At 43.7% G+C, this 20,456-nt stretch overlaps 1 protein-coding gene across 1 annotated transcript in view; it reads left to right on the forward strand.

Annotated features, from left to right (window-relative positions):
* hydin (HYDIN axonemal central pair apparatus protein) overlaps positions 1-20,456 on the forward strand; it is a 1,234,740-nt gene that overhangs the window by 1,101,008 nt on the left and 113,276 nt on the right. Inside the window, exons 70-72 of the mRNA XM_068049816.1 lie at positions 3,883-4,108; positions 10,913-11,137; positions 16,014-16,152. Of these exons, the coding sequence (XP_067905917.1) occupies positions 3,883-4,108; positions 10,913-11,137; positions 16,014-16,152 (590 nt within the window). The remainder of the gene's footprint in view (positions 1-3,882; positions 4,109-10,912; positions 11,138-16,013; positions 16,153-20,456) is intronic.

Here is a 20,456-nt window from a genome sequence, read left to right on the forward strand (position 1 = left end):
GAGTACTGACTCATCAGCTGAGGGAGGGCAGTAGGTGGTAATCAGCAGGAGGTTTACTTGTCCATGTTTGATCTGATGCCATGAGACTTCATGGGGTCCAGAGTCGATATTGAGGACTCCCAGGGCAACTCCCTCCCTACTGTAGACCACTGTCCCGCCACCTCTGGTGGGTCTGTCCTGCCAGTGGGACAGGACATACCTGGGGATGGTGATGGCAGTGTCTGGGACATTTTCTGTAAGGTATGATTCCGTGAGTATGACTGTGTCAGGCTGTTGCTTGACTAGTCTGTGGGACAGCTCTCCCAACTTTGGCATAAGCCCCCAGATGTTAGTAAGGAGGACCTTGCAGGGTCGACAGGGCTGGGTTTGCCATTGTCGTTTCCGGTGCCTAGGTCGATGCTGGGTAGTCCGTCCGGTTTCATTCCTTTTTATTGACTTCGTAACGGTTAGATACAACTGAGTGGCTTGCTCGGCCATTTCAGAGGGCAGGTAAGAGTCAACCACATTGCTGTGGGTCTGGTGTCACATGTAGGCCAGACCAGGTAAGGACAGCAGATTTCCTTCCCTAAAGGACATTAGTGAAGCAGATGGGTTTTTACAACAATCGACAATGGTTTCATGGCCATCATTAGACTGGCTTTTAATTCCAGATTTATTAATTGAATTCAAATTCCACCTTCTGCTGTGGTGGGATTTGAACCCTTGTCCCCAGACCAATACCCTGGGTCTCTGGGTTACTAGTCCAGTGACAATACCACTACACCACCGCCTCCCCATAGTTTCTCCACCATTGGTGGAGCTGCCAAGGCCCTGAGCTCTGGAATTTCCTTCTTTTTGCTCTTGCATTTCTACTTCTCTTTCCTTCATTAGGATGCTCCTTAAAAACCAACCTTTTTGACCAAGCTTCTGGTCATCTGCCCTAATACCTCCTTATTTGGTGCGGTGTCAAACTTTGTTTTATAATGCTCCCGTGAAACACCTGGTAACATTTCTTTACATTAAAGGTGCTATATTAATGCAAGTTGTTGTTGGCTTAGCTTAACTAATTTATCTAAAATTTGCCCTTTATCCATCTTAACATTGCTCATCCCACTCTCAAGCACATCAGAATTCAGCTCCTGTCCTATATCCTTTGCAGGAACAAAGATCATTTCAAGTAATTTTTAAGTACTTTCACCGTTTTGATCATCAGCTGCAAATTAGCAATCCTCCGTTCTCTCATAAATCCTACCTAACAATTTTCGCTCCATTGATTATACTTGATTACTTTTCCCTTTGATATTTTGTAATTTTTTCCCCCCAAACTCCCTCTTAGGTTTCCTTATCTCACTTTCAAGCTCATCTCTTATTTTCTCAGAAACTCCTTTTCTTTTCATTCTTATTCTTACAATGATTGTCGGCCCACTGGTCAAATTTAAATTAGTTTCTAATCTCTTAACTAATCTATATCATCTGGAAACTAATAATAGTTCTCTGTTGTTCTGCAATATACTTATTCTGTAATTTTGCAATCCCTTTTTCTTCTTTATATTATTCTATATGTACCCCTTATCTGAAATGAAAGGTACTGAGTCTGGCAGTATGACAGAACTAGCATCAGTACAGAAACAGCAGTAACCTAAATGATTTAATAATATGTATATAATAATTAATAATGATTTAATAATAAGTTTGTCTTTTGAATGTATCTCCTTCTTAAAGTGAGGCTCGGTAGCTTTTCTAAGCCTATAGTTCCATGACATTAGAATCACAGTATTATACAGCACAGAAGGAAACATTTAGTCACCATGCCTGTGCCAACACTTTGAAAGAGCAATCCAATTAGTCCCACTCCCTGCCCTTTCCCCATAGCTCTGCAATTATTTCCCCTTCAAGTATTTATCCATTTCTCTTTTGGCTGTTTCTATTCAATCTGTTTCCACCATGCATTCAGACAGTGCATTCTAGTTTTCTGGTTACCAACCCTCCTGACAGTGGAAACAGTTTTTACATATTTACTCTATCAAAACCCCTGCTAATTTTGAATCCCTCTATTAAATCTTCCCTTTACCTTGTCTGTTCTAAGAAGAACAATCTCAGCTTCTCTACTTTCTCCGCATAACTGAAGTCCTGCATCCCTGATACCATTCTAGTAAATCTCCACTGCACCCTCTCTAAGGCCTTGACATCCTTCCCAAAGTGTAGAGCCAAAAATTAGAGAATTGGGCACTCGTACAACTGAGGCCTAACCAGTGATTTATAAAGGTTTAGCATAACTTCCTTGATTTTGTACTATCCTCTATTTAACTACCATGTATTTATAACAGCCAGGTCTCCCTGTTCCCGAATACCCTTTAAAATTGTACCATTTAATTTATATTTCCCCTCCTCATTCTTCCTTTCAACTTCTGTGCATTAAATTCCATCTACTGTGGGTCTGCCCATTTCCCCAGTTTGCCGAGATCCTCCTAAAGTCTGCTACTGTCTTCCTCACTGCTTACGACTTTTCCCAGTTTTGTGCCATTTGCAAAATTCTTCTGATTTTGGTTGCTGCTTTGCCAGTTCTCTGGATGCAATGTAAAAATTTAAATATTCAAAAAACAAGCACAGGTGGGTGGAAGAAAAGAGAAAAAGAAATTGTAAGCATGTCCATCTTAATGTGACATTAAACCAAGCCCCAGTTCCCTATTTCAGTGAATCAAGTGAAGATGCCACTCCACAATTGGACAAAGAGTTCTCCCAGTGTATTAATTAACAGTTGTTACGACCAGGTGAGAAAGGTGTCTAGGGGTCCCTTTCAGCCTTCACCTGGTCTTACCGTTACAGGGTTTTATTTTTAAACGCACTGTGTTTTGAGCTCCCCCTTGGTGAATCCTTATTCACCGCTTTCCAATTAGAAGGTAAAGAAATGAGCACAAACAGTCTCTCTTAGGTTTAAAGAAGGAATGCAAAATTTATTAAAACCTAAACTCTAATTCAGTTGATGCCTATGGATACATGACGCGCCCACACTAGCATGCATACGCGATACACGCATGCAAATAGAGACAGAAAAGAGCAAAAGAAAAATGAAGTGGAGAGGTTTGAGGCAATATCTGAAGAGTTTCTTGTTACTATACTTCGAGCTCACTGTAGATTCCTTGCTTGTAGTTCATTTTTGCTTCTCATTGGGGCCCAGTATTCTTCTTAAACCTTGTTCACTGTAGGAGACTTTTCTCTCTTGGGGTTCATGTGTCTTCAATGGATTCCAAAGCTGGTGAGAAAGAGATGAGAGCACAAAGGAGAGAGATGCTCTCAATCCAGGAGCCAGGAGCTTTCTGTCTTCAAACACTGTTTTCCAATTTAAAACTCTCAGTTCAAAACTCTGCAACAGTCAGTTAGTCATGTGACTAAACTGGTCTGACCACGTCTGTTCTGTGTAATGTGTGGGAGCAGGGACTGGTTTCTTTGTTCCAACTCTTTCTACGAATATGGAAAAATGTCTCTCTGGCTTGGGGCCTGGCAATTTCTTGTAATAGGCCCTCTTTTCTTCCCAGCAACAATTTGAGGTTTAATGTCCATGTGGCGAAATTAATGTGCCTCATTCTTGATAGGTGGGGGCCTGCATGACCCAGTAACATTAATTAGTCATTCATCTCCTTGCTATTTGGGATCTTGCTATAATTAAAGTGGCTTCCACAAGTGCCTACATACATTAGTTGCTGAAATGCAAAGTAATCATATGCGAAGAGCTTTGATATAAGACACTGTAACTTTTTCTTCCTTTGATTGGTGACATGGAATGAGATAAATATAAAATCAAATGCCTTGACATTTTGGAATCTTCTGATTTAAACTGTCATGACTATCATTGCATTTTGCTGCATTAGGACTCTTTCACATTATCACTTCCTGCATGTCTAGGTACAGCATCAGTAAGTGCTCTATCTGGCCTCTCGACAACCAGAGGTATTCAGACCATCAGCAGTATTGTTGAAAGCAGTTCCTCCCAAGAATCCATTGCTACTGACAATCCTCCGTTCACAGTGGAGCCGTGCAGTGGGGTGATTGCAGCCATGAACACACAGGAATTCCAAGTCAAGTTTAGTCCATTGGAGGTTGGCGAGTTTGAGGCGTGGCTCATATGCAGGTAAAAGAAAATAATTTGGCACCTCGTTTGTTGAAAGAACCAATTATGTTTGGGTTCAGCACATGATCAGTCTCAATGCTACATCCTTGAAGTTTCTATGCTCACTATCACTGATTTTAGCACTTGGCGTGAAAACAGACAGTTGCTCTCACAAAGCAGTGCAGGCCATTTTGCGGCCCTGGCCTCATTTGCATGGATCTGCTGAGCTTCAGGTGCCAGACCACTGACTGGAGAGGGAAGGAAAACAGTCAGCTTGTTGCATATCTGGCTGCCAGTCTGGTCCTGGGAGAGTGGAAGGTAGGGGTGGGTGGGACGATTCTGAGGTGGGGGAGAGGCCCTGATTTACACTTAAAATTGGTCTCCCACTTGAACATAGTGGACTACTCTGCCCACCAATCTGAAGCCCCCTAGCTAGATGGCAGTGACTGGAGTAGCAGGGTAAACGGGCAATAAGTCTGCTTTGGGTGGCGCAGTGGTTAGCACCGCAGCCTCACAGCTCCAGGGACCCGGGTTCAATTCTGGGTACTGCCTGTGCGGAGTTTGCAAGTTCTCTCTGTGACTGCGTGGGTTTTCGCCGGGTGCTCCGGTTTCCTGCCACTGCCAAAGACTTGCAGGTGATAGGTAAATTGGCCATTGTAAATTGCCCCTAGTGTAGGTAGGTGGTAGGGAATATGGGATTACTGTAGGGTTAGTATAAAGGGTGGTTCTTGGTCGGCACAGACTCGGTGGGCCGAAGGGCCTGTTTCAGTGCTGTATCTCTAAATAAATATTGTTTTCAGGTCTGTTTGCTATTTCGGGCTCTGGCAAGTTGTTGTCTGATTGCCTGAAGAGTGATGTTCCTTTAAGAACTCAGTATACTAATGAGCTAAGTACTGGACATAGTCATGTGACTAGAAGCCATAGTCATTCTACACTGTTACACCCTGGACAAAGGTTTTGTATATAGTTTTCTCTGTATTGTGTGTACTAGTTTAGCTGTTAATAAACCTTATAGAGATTTTCAAGGAATTGGAATCCACATACCTCATTGTGTTGCTCTCATGGACTTCTAGTTATTTTTTCTCCTCAGATTAAAAACAGTTTGTATGCCTTTAAGACTCTGGTAAAAACAGTGCACCTTTAAGGAAGAGAAAATTCTGGAATTTCTAAGGCACAGTGTGCCAACATCTGCATTTTTGTTACCTAGGCGACAGCAGGAGAGAGAGAGGTCATATGGTGTAATGTTTCCACTTACCAGTGTGTAAAACTGGCAAAAACCAGCTGAAACCAGACTCACCAGCTAGACGTAGAAAGGAGCTGTTTATTCTCTCTCAGCAGATATTCTACAAGGAGCTACAGGCCAAGAACGGTTAACTACTGTTATTTTGAGTGCATGTGTGTGAATGGGGGAGTTAGATTAAAATAAGAAGTTATAAGGTCTTTAGACATAGGTTTATCTTAATAGTGTTTAAGATTTAGTTTTAATAAATAGTTAATTCGTTGTTGTCTCGAGATACCTGTTTCATTCTGGGGTTAATAGGGTGTTTGATTTGGCTGTTTTCTGATTGGGTATGAAAGCTTAATAATATGCTGTGACCTGTGGAGTGACGGTACTGAATTAACAATGCGTTGCTCCCACCATGGACTTAACGTTGCTTAACATAACACAAAGAAACTCATGACAAAAGTGACAGCTATAGTGCCCAACTACAGCCTTCACTGAACTTCAAGGTAATTAATCAGTTGTGAATGAGACTACAGTTAGTATCAGCCCACTGCTTGTCATCTGATTTGCGACCTGTGTATCACAATTTTTCCCGTTGAAAACTGCAGGAGATAAAGATGTCATTTTCTGGGCAGACCTTAGTGTCCTAACTCGGATAGAAGCAAAGAAGTCATAACAAAAATTCCAGTTTTCTTTCCTCCAGTCTGAAGATAAGGATTCCTTATGGGGCTCAGGTTCCAAAAGCACCAGTGCCCAGCTAATTTGCTCATTTATTGGTGCCCTTTTCCTGCTCAGTCAGATTTTCTCCTTCCTTTGTGCAAAAAAACACTCCGGTAATCACATCCGCCATTCCACTTTTGCCCACCACAGCTGGATCAGTATTCACTCCACTCAGTGGCAGGCCATTCAATAAGTTAGCAATTTTAAGTTTCACCCTCCCCCCCATCTCCATTTCTCAGAGCACCTGGAGGTGATTCCAGAAGTTGTTTACAGATCTCAGCAGCACATTGGTATGGCTATGTGCAATGGTGTTTTCGGGTTAATTCCACTATCCCAGCCACCCAGCTGGGAACCATGCTTTCAGGCTACCCAGGTTGAAGAATCATGACTATAGTGCCTTGTGACTGACTTCCTCAGGGATCTAAATCATGCAGGTCTTGCTTTAAAACAAATAATGCTTGTTGTGCATAACACTTTAGGAATATAGGAAACAGAGTAGGTCATTCAGTCCCTTGAACTTGTTCCACTGTTCAATTAGATTATGCTGCTCTGTACCTTAACTCCATTGACCCATCTTGGTACCGTAATTTACGAACAAAAATCTATCAATCACAGTTTCAAAATTTTCAACTAACCACCCTCTGAGCACCCCCTCCCCCACTATCACACCCCACAATCCCACCGCCCCCACCCCCCACCCCGACCCAGCAAGTATGCAGCTCCATGCTGTATGTGTGACGGAGCAAGGCACTGAGCCATTGCATGACTTGCCTCACATCTAACAGGGTCCCACTTTAGAGAAAGGAACCAGCCACCAGACTGACTCCTGCCACAAAGGAAGACCCTAAAATGGTGCATGAAGTTAGGCTGTAGAATGCACATGATTTCACCAAGGCAAGCATCAGCCTTACACGCATCAGTTGCAGGGAATAGAAATATAGTTACATTCCAGTTCAGCTGAGTCCAGAGTGTGCTCTTTTTAAGACATTGGACAATGTGTTTGACAGTGACAGGAATGGGAATGTGAGTAACTGCATGCACCTCATTGTTTCTGTTCACAGCTCCCTTGAGGTGTTGTCAGCTAAAGCTTGATCTCGAAGCTTCAGCTTTGTTCTCCTCATTGTGGGTCAAAGAATGAGAACACGGTGGAATGCCACAAATTAAATACATTCTAACTACTGCTGGACATCAATCTTGCATTATTCCATGCTACTGACCCTTAGCTGAGTGGCAACCATTGCAGCTTGTTACTGTAATGTGCAGAAGTGCCGAGTTAATGATCCATCTCCTCCTGAAGTCCCCACCATCACAGATGCCAGACTTCAGCCAATTCAATTCACTCCGCGTGATATCAAGAAACGACTGAAGGCACTGGATACTGCAAAGGCTATGGGCCCTGACAATATTCCGGCAATTGTACTGAACTACTACTGAAGACCTGTGCTCCAGAACTTGCCACGCCCCTAGCCAAGCTGTTCCAGTACAGCTACAACACTGGCCTTTACCCGGCAATGTGGAAAATTGCCCAGGTATGTCCTGTACACAAATTCAGGACAAGTCCAACCCGGCCAATTACTGCCCCATCACTCTACTCTCAATCATCAGTAAAGTGATGGAAGGTGTCATCGACAGTGCTATCATGCGGAACATGCGTAGCAATAACCTGCTCACTGACATTCAGTTTGGGTTCCGCCAGGGTCACTCAGCACCTGACCTCATTACAGCCGTGGATCAAACATGGACAAAAGAGCTGAACTCAAGAGGTGAGGTGAGAGTGACTGCCCTTGACATCAAGGCAGCATTTGACCAAGTATGGCATCAAGGAGCCCTAGCAAAACTGAAGTCAATGGGAATCGGGGGAAAACACTCCGCTGGTTGGAGTCATACCCAGTGCAAAGGAAAGATGATTGTGGTTGTTGGAGGTCAATCATCTGAGCTCCAGGACATCACTGCAGGAGTTTCTCAGGGTAGTGTCCTAGGCCCAACCATCTTCAACTGCTTCATCAATGACCTTCCCTCCATCATAAGGTCAGAAATGGGGATGTTCACTGATGATTGCACAATGTTCAGCACCATTCGCGACTCCTCAGATACTGAAGCAGTCTGTGTAGAAATGCAGCAAGACATGGACAACAACCAGGCTTCAGCTGATATATGGCAAGTAACATTCACGCCACACAAATGCCAGCCAATGACCATCTCCAACAAGAGAGAATCTAACCATCTCCCCTTGACATTCAATGGAATTACAATCGTTGAATCCCCTTATCAACATACTAGGGGCTATCATTGACCAGAAATTGAACTGGAGTAGCCATATAAATGCCGTGGCTACAAGAGCAGGTCAGAGGCTTGGAATCCTGCGGCGAGTAACTCACCTTCTGACTCCCCAAAGCCTGTCTACCATCGACAAGGCACAAGTCAGGAGTGCGATGGAATACTCTCCACTAGCCTGGATGGGTGCAGCTCCAACAACACTCAAGAAGCTCGACACCATCCAGGACAAAGCAGCCCGCTTGATTGGCACCCCATCCACAAACATTCACTCCCTCCACCACTGAAGCACAGTGGCAGCAGTGTGTACCATCTACATGATGCACTGCAGCAACGCACCAAGGTTCCTTAGACAGCACCTTCCAAACCCACGACCTCTACCACCCCGAAGGACAAGGGCAGCAAATGCATGGGAATACCACCACCTGCAAGATCCCCTCCAAGTCACTCAGTATCCTGACTTGGAACTACATTGCCGTTCCTTCACTCGCTGGGGCAAAATCCTGGAACTCCTTTCCTAATAGCACTGTGGGTGTACCTACCTCACATGGACTGCAGCAGTTCAAGAAGGCAGCTCACCACCACCTTCTCAAGGGCAATTCGGGATGGGCAATAAATGGTGGCCTAGCCAGCGATGCCCACATCCTATGAATGAATAATAAAAAAGAAACCTGTCAAGTAACATGGGTTGCATCAATAATTGGGGTGGGGGGTGGTGGTTTCATAGAGTCATACAGCACTGAAACAGGCCCTTTGGCCCACTGAGTCTAAGCTGACCATCAACCACCCATTTATACTAATCCTACATTAATCCCATATTCCTACCACATCCCCACCTTCCCTCAATTCTCCTACCACCTACCTAAATGAGGGGCAATTTACCTATCAACTTGCAAGTCTTTGGCTGTGGGAGGAAACCGGAGCACCTGGCGGAAACCTACACGGTCACAGGGAGAACTTGCAAATTCTGCACAGGCAGTACCCAGAACCGAACCCGGGTCGCTGGAGCTGTGAGACTGCAGTACTAACCACTGTGCCACCCCCGCCCCGGTGGTCCTGCTGCGTGAGTGAACAACAGGGTCCTCTTATGCTGTTGATGGGTGCTCCCTTGTAAATGCCAACTTCCTATCTGTGGTCAGCAGCCAGCTAAACCAATTCAAGCTCCTGCCTCTCCTGGGCAAGGGCTTCTGGTACTGATGTCCTGACTAATTGGTCAGGGTACGCTGAGTGGGTTGGGGAACAACCTGTCCTCGTATTTCTGATCCACTGTGTCCTATTTACTCTACCAAAGAGTATAACTGGTCTGAAAATTCACCTAATTTTTTTTTTAACAGAGTTATGATTGGGTTTCTTTCAACACAGGTGCAGGAAGTGAATCGCCAATTCACTCTCCCTGGAAAACAGGGTCCACTTTACTACATCAGCTACAAATCCCATTAGAATTGAATGTTGATGGGAATCACAGCTGATCCAATTAAATGGTCTGGGAAATCACATTCCATTGGATTATCATGAGCTAGCGTGAGCCAAGTCAATGCAAAAATAAGTTATCCCTCAGCACATTTCTTAATAATTAATTTCAGTCATGCAGTTTAAATTCCGATAATTATTTCCAGTGATAAAAGTAATCAGAGTTTAACCTGCATTGTCATAATTAATTATTAGGGGGTTTGAAAAGCCGCAGATTATTTATAGCAGCTGCTCACTGATGCTGATTTAATGTGTTTTAAATGTACCACGTGACTAGGATTCTCCTGAAAGCCTGTGGCAAGGAAGAGGGCTGTAAAATTAAATGGAATCTGTAATGAGGTTCAGAGCACTGACTGGAATAGTGAGCGCCTGCTGACATTAAGTGTCTGAATAATCGCACTCAGTGAAACATTCATCACCCACTCTGTCTGCTTCTTGTAAATCTTCCCATTTCAATTTATCTTCCCATCTGCTCTAAAAGCACCTGGGTAACAGTTCCACAGATCACTACAGCACTCTAGCCCCTCTCTGGTGCGATCAGTCTCCCCACACAAGCCAAGACATCCACTGTCAAGAGCCAAGGCAATCACAGAGGAGCACCACCTCGTCCCATTTTTACTTGACATCTGCACTCACTTTCCAGCAAATTTCTGGATGGTGTAAGATCTCTGCATAGGGAAGTTCAGGCCAGTTGTAGAAACCACCCTCAACTACCACCACATGACTCAGCATAAAGCAGGGCCTGAACCTGGGATCTTCTGATCTGTATTGTATGGTGTATGTATTTCTCTCATTTATAGTGTCCAGCCACATATGACCAGTTGCATTTTATACTATCAGACCCCACCATCTGGAAAAGGGATGCAAACACATACACACACATACACACATACATCAGAGATACTCTCCTGAGCACATTTCCAGCCCTGCCTGTCCCCAGGCTGCCACTTAAATTGCTGGACAGCTTAATTTTGATGCCTATTCATATCTTTTTTCCCAAAGATCCCTGGTGTTGCTAGAAATCACAATAATTGCACAGAACTTGTCAATTGCCAAAGACTGTAGTTCAACCAGACTATCCAAATGAGGAAGATTGCTTGTATTTGTGAAATTCCCTGCTTCTTGTATTTCCTCAGTATCCCAAATTTAAAGGAGCAACCGCAGGGTCCAGTGATATCTGTGAAGGGCCGCAGTCTCCTCCCGTATTGCCATTTCGAGCTGGAAGATTCCAATTACATCAGTAGTAACAGACGCAATCCTGAATTAAGTGGCCCACGGGGTGCCCCTCCAGGGGTGACCCTTGACCCCAACACACGTGTCATCGAGTTCCAAGCTGTGGGAGTGAACACAATCAATAAGAGGTATGCCAGAGGAATATCGAATTGTATCATTCCGTGAAGACTGATATTTTTACATATATGTGGTTTTTGTAAAACCTTCCATTTTAAAATAATATTCTGCCATCTCTGGGCCAAGCAAATTCAAGGCATCTTTCTGCTATAGGCCTCTGTAATGTTTCCAGCACATAAGCCACTTGGAAGTATATGAGAAGAGGCCTTACATTGAATTACACAGAATTTTACAACACAGAAACAGGCCATTCAGCCAACAGGTCCGTGCTGGTGTTTATGCACCACATGAACCTCCTCCCATCATACTTCATCTAAATCTATCAATATATCCTTCTATTCCTTTCTCTCTCATATACTTATCTAGCTTCATCTTAAATGCATCTCTGCAATTTGCATCAACTACTCCATGTAGTACTGAGTTTCACATTCTAACCACTCTCTGGATAAAGGAGCTTCTTCTGAATTCCCTACTTGATTTATTAGTAACTGTCTTATATTTACGGGCCCTTCTTTTGGATTCCCCACAAGTGGAAATATCTTCTCCATATCTACCCTATCAAACCCCTTCATAAATTTCCATTTTTCTATGAGATCACTCCTCAGCCTTGTCATTTCCAGAGAAAATATTCCCAGTCTGTTCAGTCTTTCCTGTTAATTATAGGGCTGGTTTGTGTTCTCTCTCCCTTGGGGTGGGGAATCACCTGGAAACCTCCTGGAAGGTGGAAATCAGGAGCTTGATGTGTGGAAATTGCAGTGGTCTGTCACAGTGAGATTACATTCAGATTTAGATAACCTACTGGTCAATCTGTATGTGACATGCTTGTGTCTATATGATGTGAACCTGCTGTTTTCTCTTTTTTTGATATACTAGTGCTAAGTTAGGAACACTTTGGTGTCCATCACAACATCTACACCATCACACACTTATCCTCTCTCTGAAAGAGTTCTCCTCTCACTGCCATTCCCCTATGCTTTCCCCAAAGCCTTTTCAAGTTTTCTTTTTCAAATATTTATCCAGTTTTAAGTAGCCTCTTTCTGTGCCTTAAGCTTTCTAAGATTTCTATGATTCCCTTTTAAAAGCGATTATGGATTCTGTTTCCAGATGGAATGGAATTCCAAATGGAATCATTTTGGGAACAGTTGGGTGCTGTGATAGGATGAATATGGTTTCATTCTGCATGGGTAAGATAAACTGAAATGACTGGATTTCCTTATCAGTATCGATCGCATGATTTCCAGAATGTCAAATCTCGACTTGATTCCATTCAAGATTCAATATACAATTGTGTAGCTACACTGCCATCTGCCAGTAATGAGAAATCAGACTGAACATATCCTCCCTACTTCCAAATCTTAAAAGAATCATACATGTAATTTTAATTTTAAATCAGTATGTATTCTGTCCTTTACTCGGAAGATGCTTTAATTAAAATAAAGGCTTTTTTTGAAGGTCAGCTGCTTTCCCAAATAGAGGGAGGGAATATTTGGAGAAACAAGTCATCTTTGTGCCATGTCCTCTGACAGACCTCTGAGACACTGATTTTCATTGATAGAAGCCTGGGACTAAATGCCCTTCAAGGCTCCTCAACACAGGGCAGCCTAAAGATAGAGGAGAAAACCTTTATGGACAAGAGACCAATAAAAACAAAACTTAAGAATGTTTGATGAGAATTATTGCTTTATTGTGACAGCTCGACATTCACTTATATCTTCCCTATAAGGCACAAGGTCAATTTCATTACAAACATTCAGCTGCTTGGCTTAGTGGCCTTTTATGGACTGGGCACAAATTGTTAGTTTTAGTTTTAGAGATACAGCACTGAAACAGGCGCTTCGGCCCACCGAGTCTGTGCCAACCATCAACCACCCATTTATACTAATCCTACACTAATTCCATATTCCTACCACATCCCCACCTGTCCTTATATTTCCCTCCCACCTACCTACACTAGGGGCAATTGCTAATGGCCAAGTTACCTATCAACCTGCAAGTCTTTGGCGTGTGGGAGGAAACCGGAGCACCCGGAGGAAACCCACGCAGACACAGGGAGAACCTGCAAACTCCACACAGGCAGTACCCGGAATTGAACCCGGGTCGCTGGAGCTGTGAGGCTGCGGTGCTAACCACTGAGCCACTGTGCCGACCTGCGCCAGACGTTAGTAATACAGACATTAGTAACGTCTGTATTCTCTGACGTTAATAATAACAGATACGTTTGCAATTTCTGATGGGATATCTTAACCTAGAAATTTCTTTTTTTATTATTCATTAATGGGATGTGGGTGTCGCTGGCCAGGCCAGCATTTATTGCCCATCCCTAATTGCCCTTGAGAAGTTGGTGGTGAGCTGCCTTCTTGAACCGCTGCAGTCCATGTGGGGTAGGTACACCCACAGTGCTGTTAGAAAGGGAGTTCCAGGATTTTGACCCAGCAACAGTGAAGGAATGGCTATATTGTTCCAAGTCAGGATGGTGTGTGACTTGGAGGGGAACCTGCAGCTGGTGGTGTTCCCATGTATTTGCTGCACTTTTCCTTTTAGTTGGTAGAGGTCACGGGTTTGGAAGGTGCTGTCTAAGCAGCCTTGGTGCGTTGCTGCAGTGCATCTTGTAGATGGTACACACTGCTGCCACTGTGCGTCGGTGGTGGAGGGAGTGAATGTTTGTGGATAGAGTGCCAATCAAGCGGGCTGCTTTGCCCTGGATAGTATCGAGCTTCTTGAGTGTTGCTGGAGCTGCACCCATCCAGGCAAGTGGAGAGTATTCCATCGCACTCCTGACTTGTGCCTTGTAGATGGTGGACAGGCTTTGGGGAGTCAGGAGGTGAGTTACTCACCACAGGATTCCTAGCCTCTGACCTGCTCTTGTAGCCACGGTATTTATATGGCTACTCCAGTTCAGTTTCTGGTCAATGGTAGCCCCTAGGATGTTGATAGTGGGGGATTCAGCGATGGCAATGCCATTGAATGTCAAGGGGAGATGGTTAGATTCTCTCTTTTTGGAGATGGTCATTGCCTGGCACTTGTGTGGCATGAATATTACTTGATACACAAGTGTCTGTTTTCCCAATATGGCTGACAACAAACATGTGCATATTTCCAGGCAGAAGTGCTACGCCCACCATATTGGACAAAGTGAAACAATAGGTGTCCTTTACCCATGCGTGAAGTAGCCATTAGTCCCTTTCTACATGCAAGTAAGAGGCTTAATGCCTCTTTGAGGCCCTTTGCAAGATTGGTTTGCCCTGAGACAGTCTGTGCTTGTGCTAGCTTGATTCGGGGAAACCAGGCCTAGTGCTCACCAGTTAGGCCCAACTAAGAATCTAAGAATTTACCTGAATGAGAAGCTGGGAGGAGAAGGAGTCCAGCTGCCGACCCCACATTAAAAGAACCAATTACAGCCATTACGTCACTCCCAATCATTACTGCTTTCTGCTTCCATCATTACCGCTGCCAGGCCCACCCCCAATCTGTCTCGCTGATGACCCCTGATCTCCATGCTCCCTTCTCCACTGCTGAGGTTGCCCAGTTTTTCAATACTCTTTGCCAGTAGGCTGTTGACGTTTGCTAACTCCATTATGACGAGGTCTAAGGCCCAATATCTGGGGAGTCTCGGGCTTCACCATTCAGGTACAGGGAACATATCTTGTGTCCCCTTGTGCCCAAAAATATGTGTGGGAAAATTTCTGGGTCCCTGTGTTGACAGACTGCAGAGAAAACTGGCCTCATGTACTTGGGCTCAGTACTTGTAGACCTGAGTCTGAGGAAGGATCTGTCCATCTTGTTCAAGTTCCAATGATTTCCAATAATGTGACAAGAAAATTGCTGACACCTAATTCAGAGCTCCATGTTCATGACTAGGCATTTTGTACCAATTTGAAAACCCCCTCCCAGAATTCTAGAGGGATGCTTTTATCACCGTTTAAAGCTACCACATGTTGAGGAATAATTGCTCTTCAACTGAAAACAAATGGCAGCTTGATCTGTTGTAATGGTTTATCTTTTCACACAGATCCTTAAAATGTGGCATATAATTAGCACTAAGCACATTGAATTGCGAGAGTGAAAAATACATTCTGTAGGAAAAAATTCAAGGGAACAAACAACAGAAAATGCTGAAAATACACAGCAGCTCAGTCAGTATCTGGAAGAGAGAGACAAGTTAATAATTTGGATGTTGTGATCAAATGCTGAGTGATCTGTTGTGTGTCTCCAGCATTTTTTGTTTTTATTTCACATTTCTAGCATTTGTGGTCTGTTTACCTGAAACACTCAAACTGAGGGTGACAGATTAGGGTGATAAACTTTACTTTAGATACTGAGCCATTTGCCTAGAGATTGCTGCATTCTGTCATTTTTTTGCATCCTTGGCTCTTGTTCTACTTTTAGGTGAATGAATTTAATACTTATTAAGGTAGCACTGGGGAATGGAACACTTTTCCTTACAGGAACCCAGTATCAGCATCAACCATTCCCACATCAGGATCTCCTTCTGAACCAGGTGTGGTATCGTCCCATTTCCCACAAAAACTTTGTTGTATTTCTGAGTTGGATTTGAATCTGTGTCCCGGGATGAATGAAAAGAAAGACTTGTGCTGGACATCTCAAAGCACTTTACAGTCAATGAATTTCTTTTGAAGTGTAGTCACCGTTGTAATGTAGGAAACACCGGTATCAAGCTCATTGTGTCACCCAGTCTCCCCTTATTACCATCTGTTTAAGGGGGAACTTCAACTGCATCACTCATTTATTAGCAGGATGAATTGGGGCTAATGAAATGTCTTTGATTATATTTGTGGTGAATTATATTGTATATCACATGAAGAGGGGATAAAGCAGTCACATTAACAGCTGCTCGGAATGGAACAAATATCTGCTTCCTTTTCTTAGATCCTTCTACATAATGAATCCAACAAACAGTGGCTACTCCTTCCAGTGGGTAAATGAGAGTGCACCAGATGTACGGATGCAACCAGTGTTCTACTGCCTGACAGAAAAGGGATATATATCCGCAGGGAAGAAAACCGAGGTTAGTTCAGAAATGGTACTGCTGCACCTTAGGTGCACAACTTGTATTTATACAGGGCCTTTAATGTAGTAATACATCCCAAAACACTTCACAGGTGTGTAAATCAGACAAAATTCAACACTGAACCACATAAGGAAGTATTAGGACAGGTGACAGGTGAGGGGGCGAGAGGTCAGAATTGGAAAGGTGCAGATATTTTGGAGGGTTTTGAGACTGGAGAAGGTTACAGAGATAGGGATGAGGCAAGGCCATGGACAGATTTGAACACAAGGATAAGAATTTTAAATTCTAGGCACTGCCGGACTGGGAGCCAATGTAGGTCAGTGAGCACAGGGATGATGGGTGAATGGTAGGTACTTGGTGTGAGTTAGGATACGGGCAGCAGAGCTTTGTATGATCTGAAGTTTATGGAAGATGGGTAGCTGGCAAGAAGAGGTTTGGGATAGTAGATCCTGGAGGTAACAAAAGCATAGATGCGTGTTTCAGCAGCAGATGATCCAAGGCAAGGGAAATCCAGCTCAGTATGTTAGAGACAGAAGTGGAATTTGTGATTTTCCTGTTTACTCGTGTTAACTAGTTTATCAATTGGAAAAAAAAACTGAGCTGGCCTAATGGCTCAGTATCTCTTCTAGCATTGAACCACTCAACCCAGTAAAGTTCCTGGTTTGATCCCCAGTATCGTAGAATGATAGAAAGTTTACAGCACAGAAAGAGGCCACTTGGCCCATTGTGTCTGCACTGGCCAAAAAACAAGCCACCCTGTCTAATCCCACCTTCCAGCATTTGGTCCATAGCCCTGCAGGTTACAGCACATGAGGTGCCTATTCAGACACCTTTTAAATGAGTTGAGGGTTTCTGCCTCTACTATTTTTTCTCATCTCCCCTCTAATCTTTCTATTAATCACTTTAAATCTATGCCCCCTAGTCACTGACCTCTCTGCTAAGGTGAATAGACTCTTCACCTCCACTCTATCCAGGCCCCTCACAATTTTGTACATTTCAATCAGATCTCCCCTGAGCCTTCTCTTCTCCAAGGGAACAATCCCAGCTTATCCAATCTTTCCTCATTGCTGCATTTTCCCAGTCCTGGCAACATCCTCGTAAATCTTCTCTTTACCCTCTCTAGTGAAATTACATCCTTTCTGTAATGGGGTGACCAGAACTGCATACAGTGCTCAAGTGGCTTAACCAATAATTTATAAAGTTCCAGCAGAACCTCCATGCTCTTTTATTCTATACCTCGGCTAATGAAGGAAAGGATTCCATATGCCTTCTTAACCACCTTATCAACCTTTCCTGCTACCTGCAGGGATCCGTGGACATTCACTCCAAGGTCCCTCACTTCTTCTACACCTCTCAGTATTCTCCCATTAATCATGTATTCATTTGCCTTGTTTGACCTCCCCAAATGCATCACCTCATTCTTCTCTGGGTTGAATTCCATTTGCCACTTCTCTGCCCACCAGTCCATTGCTATCTTCCTGCAGCCTACAGCTATCCTCCTCGCTATCTACCACACGGCCAGACTTTGTTCATCTCCAAACTTCTTGATCATGCCCCCTACATTTATGTCCACAAATAAACCACAAAAAGCAAGGGATCCAGTACTGAACCCTGCAGAACGCCATTGGAAACAGCCTCCAGTTGCAAAAATACCCGTCAACAATTCCTCTTTGTTTTCAGGAATGGATTCATGAGTGGTCCCTCTGGATTGGAAAGTTGCACGTGTCACTCCACTTTTTAAGAAGGGTGAAGGAGGGAATCAAGGAAAATACAGACCAATTAGCCTGACATCTGTGGTGGGCAAGTTGCTGGAGTCTATAATCAAGGATAAGGTGACTGAACACCTAGAAAAGTTTCAGTTAATCAGGGACAGCCAGCATGGATTCATGACAGGAAGGTCATGCCTGACAAATCTCATTAAATATTTTGAAGAGGTGACTAAGGTAGTGGACAGGGGAATGTCTATGGATGTTATTTATATGGACTTCCAGAAGGCATTTGATGAAGTCCCACATAAGAGACTGTTAACTAAGGTAGAAGCCCATGGGGTTAAGGGCAAATTATTGACATGGTTAGGAAGTTGGTTGAGTGGTATGCGACAGAGAGTGGGGATAATGGGTAAGTACTCCGATTGGCAGAATGTGACTAGTGGTGTCCCGCAGGGATCTGTGTTGGGGCCTCAATTATTCACATTATTCGTTAACGACTTGGATGATGGCATAGTAAGTCATATATCCAAATTTGCTGATGAAACAAAGTTAGGCGGCATTGTAGACAGTCTAGATGATAGCATAAAATTGCAAATAGATATTGACAGACTAGATGAGTGGGCAAAACTGTGGCAGATGGATTTCAATGCGGGCAGGTGTGAGATTATCCATTTTGGATCAATAAAGTATAGAGCAGGGTACTTTGGGTGGCACAGTGGTTAGCACCGCAGCCTCACAGCTCCAGCAACCCGGGTTCGGTTCTGGGTACTGCCTGTGCGGAGTTTGCAAGTTCTCCCTGTGACTGCGAGGGTTTCCGCTGGGTGCTCAGGTTTCCTCCCACAGCCAAAGGCTTGCAGGTTGATAGGTAAATTAGCCATTGTAAATTGCCCCTAGTGTAGGTATGTGGTAGGAGAATGGTGGGGATCTGCTAGGGAATATGGGATTAATGTAGGATTAGTATAAAATGGGTGGTTGATGGTCGGCACAGACTTAGTGGGCCCAAAGGGCCTGTTTCAGTGCTGTATCTCTCTATAACTATAACTAACTTTCTAAATGGGAAGAGGCCAAGTAAAGTGGATGTCCAAAGAGATTTGGGGGGTTCAGGTGCATAGATCTTTAAAATGCCACGAGTAAGTGCAGAAAATAATCAAAAAGGCTAATGGAATGCTAGCCTTTATATCCAGAGGATTGGAGTATAAAGACACAGAGGTTATGCTGCAACTGTACAAAACCCTGGTTAGACCCCACCTGGAGTACTGTGAGCAGTTCTGAGCACCACACCTTGGGAAGGATATATTGGCCTTGGAGGGAGTGCAACGTAGGTTTACAAGAATGATACCTGACTACAGGGGTTAAGTTACGAGGAGAGATTACACAAATTAGGCCTGTTTTCGCTAGAATTTAGAAGGTTAATGGGTGATCTGATCGATGTCTTCATGATATTAACAGGAAAAGACAGGCTAGATAAAGATCCACCTCTGCTTGGAGATTCTAAAACTAGGGGGCATAGCCTAAAAGTTAGGACTAGACCATTCAGGAGAGATGTTAGGAAGCACTTCTTCACGCAAAGGATGGTAGAGGTTTGGAACTCTCTCCCACAAACAGCAGTTGAAGCTGGAACAGATGTTCATTTTAAATCTGAGATTGATAGATTTTTGTTAGGCAAAGATATCAAAGGATATGGGCCAAAGGCAGATATATGGAGTTAGGCTGCGGATCAGCCATGATCTCATTGAATGGCGGGACAGGCTCGAGGGTTTGAATGGCCTACTCCTGTTCCTATCTTCCTATGTTGCTATGTTTCCTGCCACTGAGCCAATTTTGTATCCACCTTGCTACGTTTCCCTAGATCCTATGGGATTTTCTTTTTTTAACTAGTCTGCCATGTGGGACCTTGTCAAAAGACTAGCTAAAATCCATGTAGACCACATCAACTGCACTGCCCTCATCTATCTTCCTTGTTACTTCAAAAAATTTGATCAGACAAGATCTTCCCTTAACAAATCCATGCTGACTATCCTTGATTAACCTGTGCCCTTCTAAGTGACAGTTTGCCCTGTCTCTCAGAATAGATTCCAATAATTTGCTCACTCCTGAGGTTAGACTGACAGGCCTGTAATTATTCAGTCTACCCCTCGCTCCCTTTTTAAACAGAGGTACAATGTTAGCAGTCCTCCAATCCTCCGGCACCACAGCACTATCCAGTGAGGACTGGAAAGTGATGCTCGGACCTTCTGCTATTTCCTCTCTTGCTTCTTTTAACAGCCTGGGGTACATTTCATCAGGCCCTGGTGATTTATCAACTTTCAAGGATGCTAATCCCATTAATACTTCCTCTCTCCCTTTGTTTATCACATCCAATACTTCACCCCCCTATTTCTTAACTATAATATCTGCATCGTCCCCATCTTTTGTGAAGACAGATGCAAAGTATTACTGAAGAAAAGATAGGTTACCTTTTTGGTCTTTTGTGGGTCCTACTCTTTCCTTAGTTATCCTCTTACTCTTAATGTATTGATAATACATCTTTGAGTTCATCTTGATTTTGCTTGCCAATATTCTTTCACGCCTTCTCTTAGCTTTCCGACTTTC

This window comes from Heterodontus francisci, chromosome 17 (genome assembly GCF_036365525.1).
Source record: "Heterodontus francisci isolate sHetFra1 chromosome 17, sHetFra1.hap1, whole genome shotgun sequence".
Lineage (NCBI taxonomy): Eukaryota > Metazoa > Chordata > Chondrichthyes > Heterodontiformes > Heterodontidae > Heterodontus > Heterodontus francisci.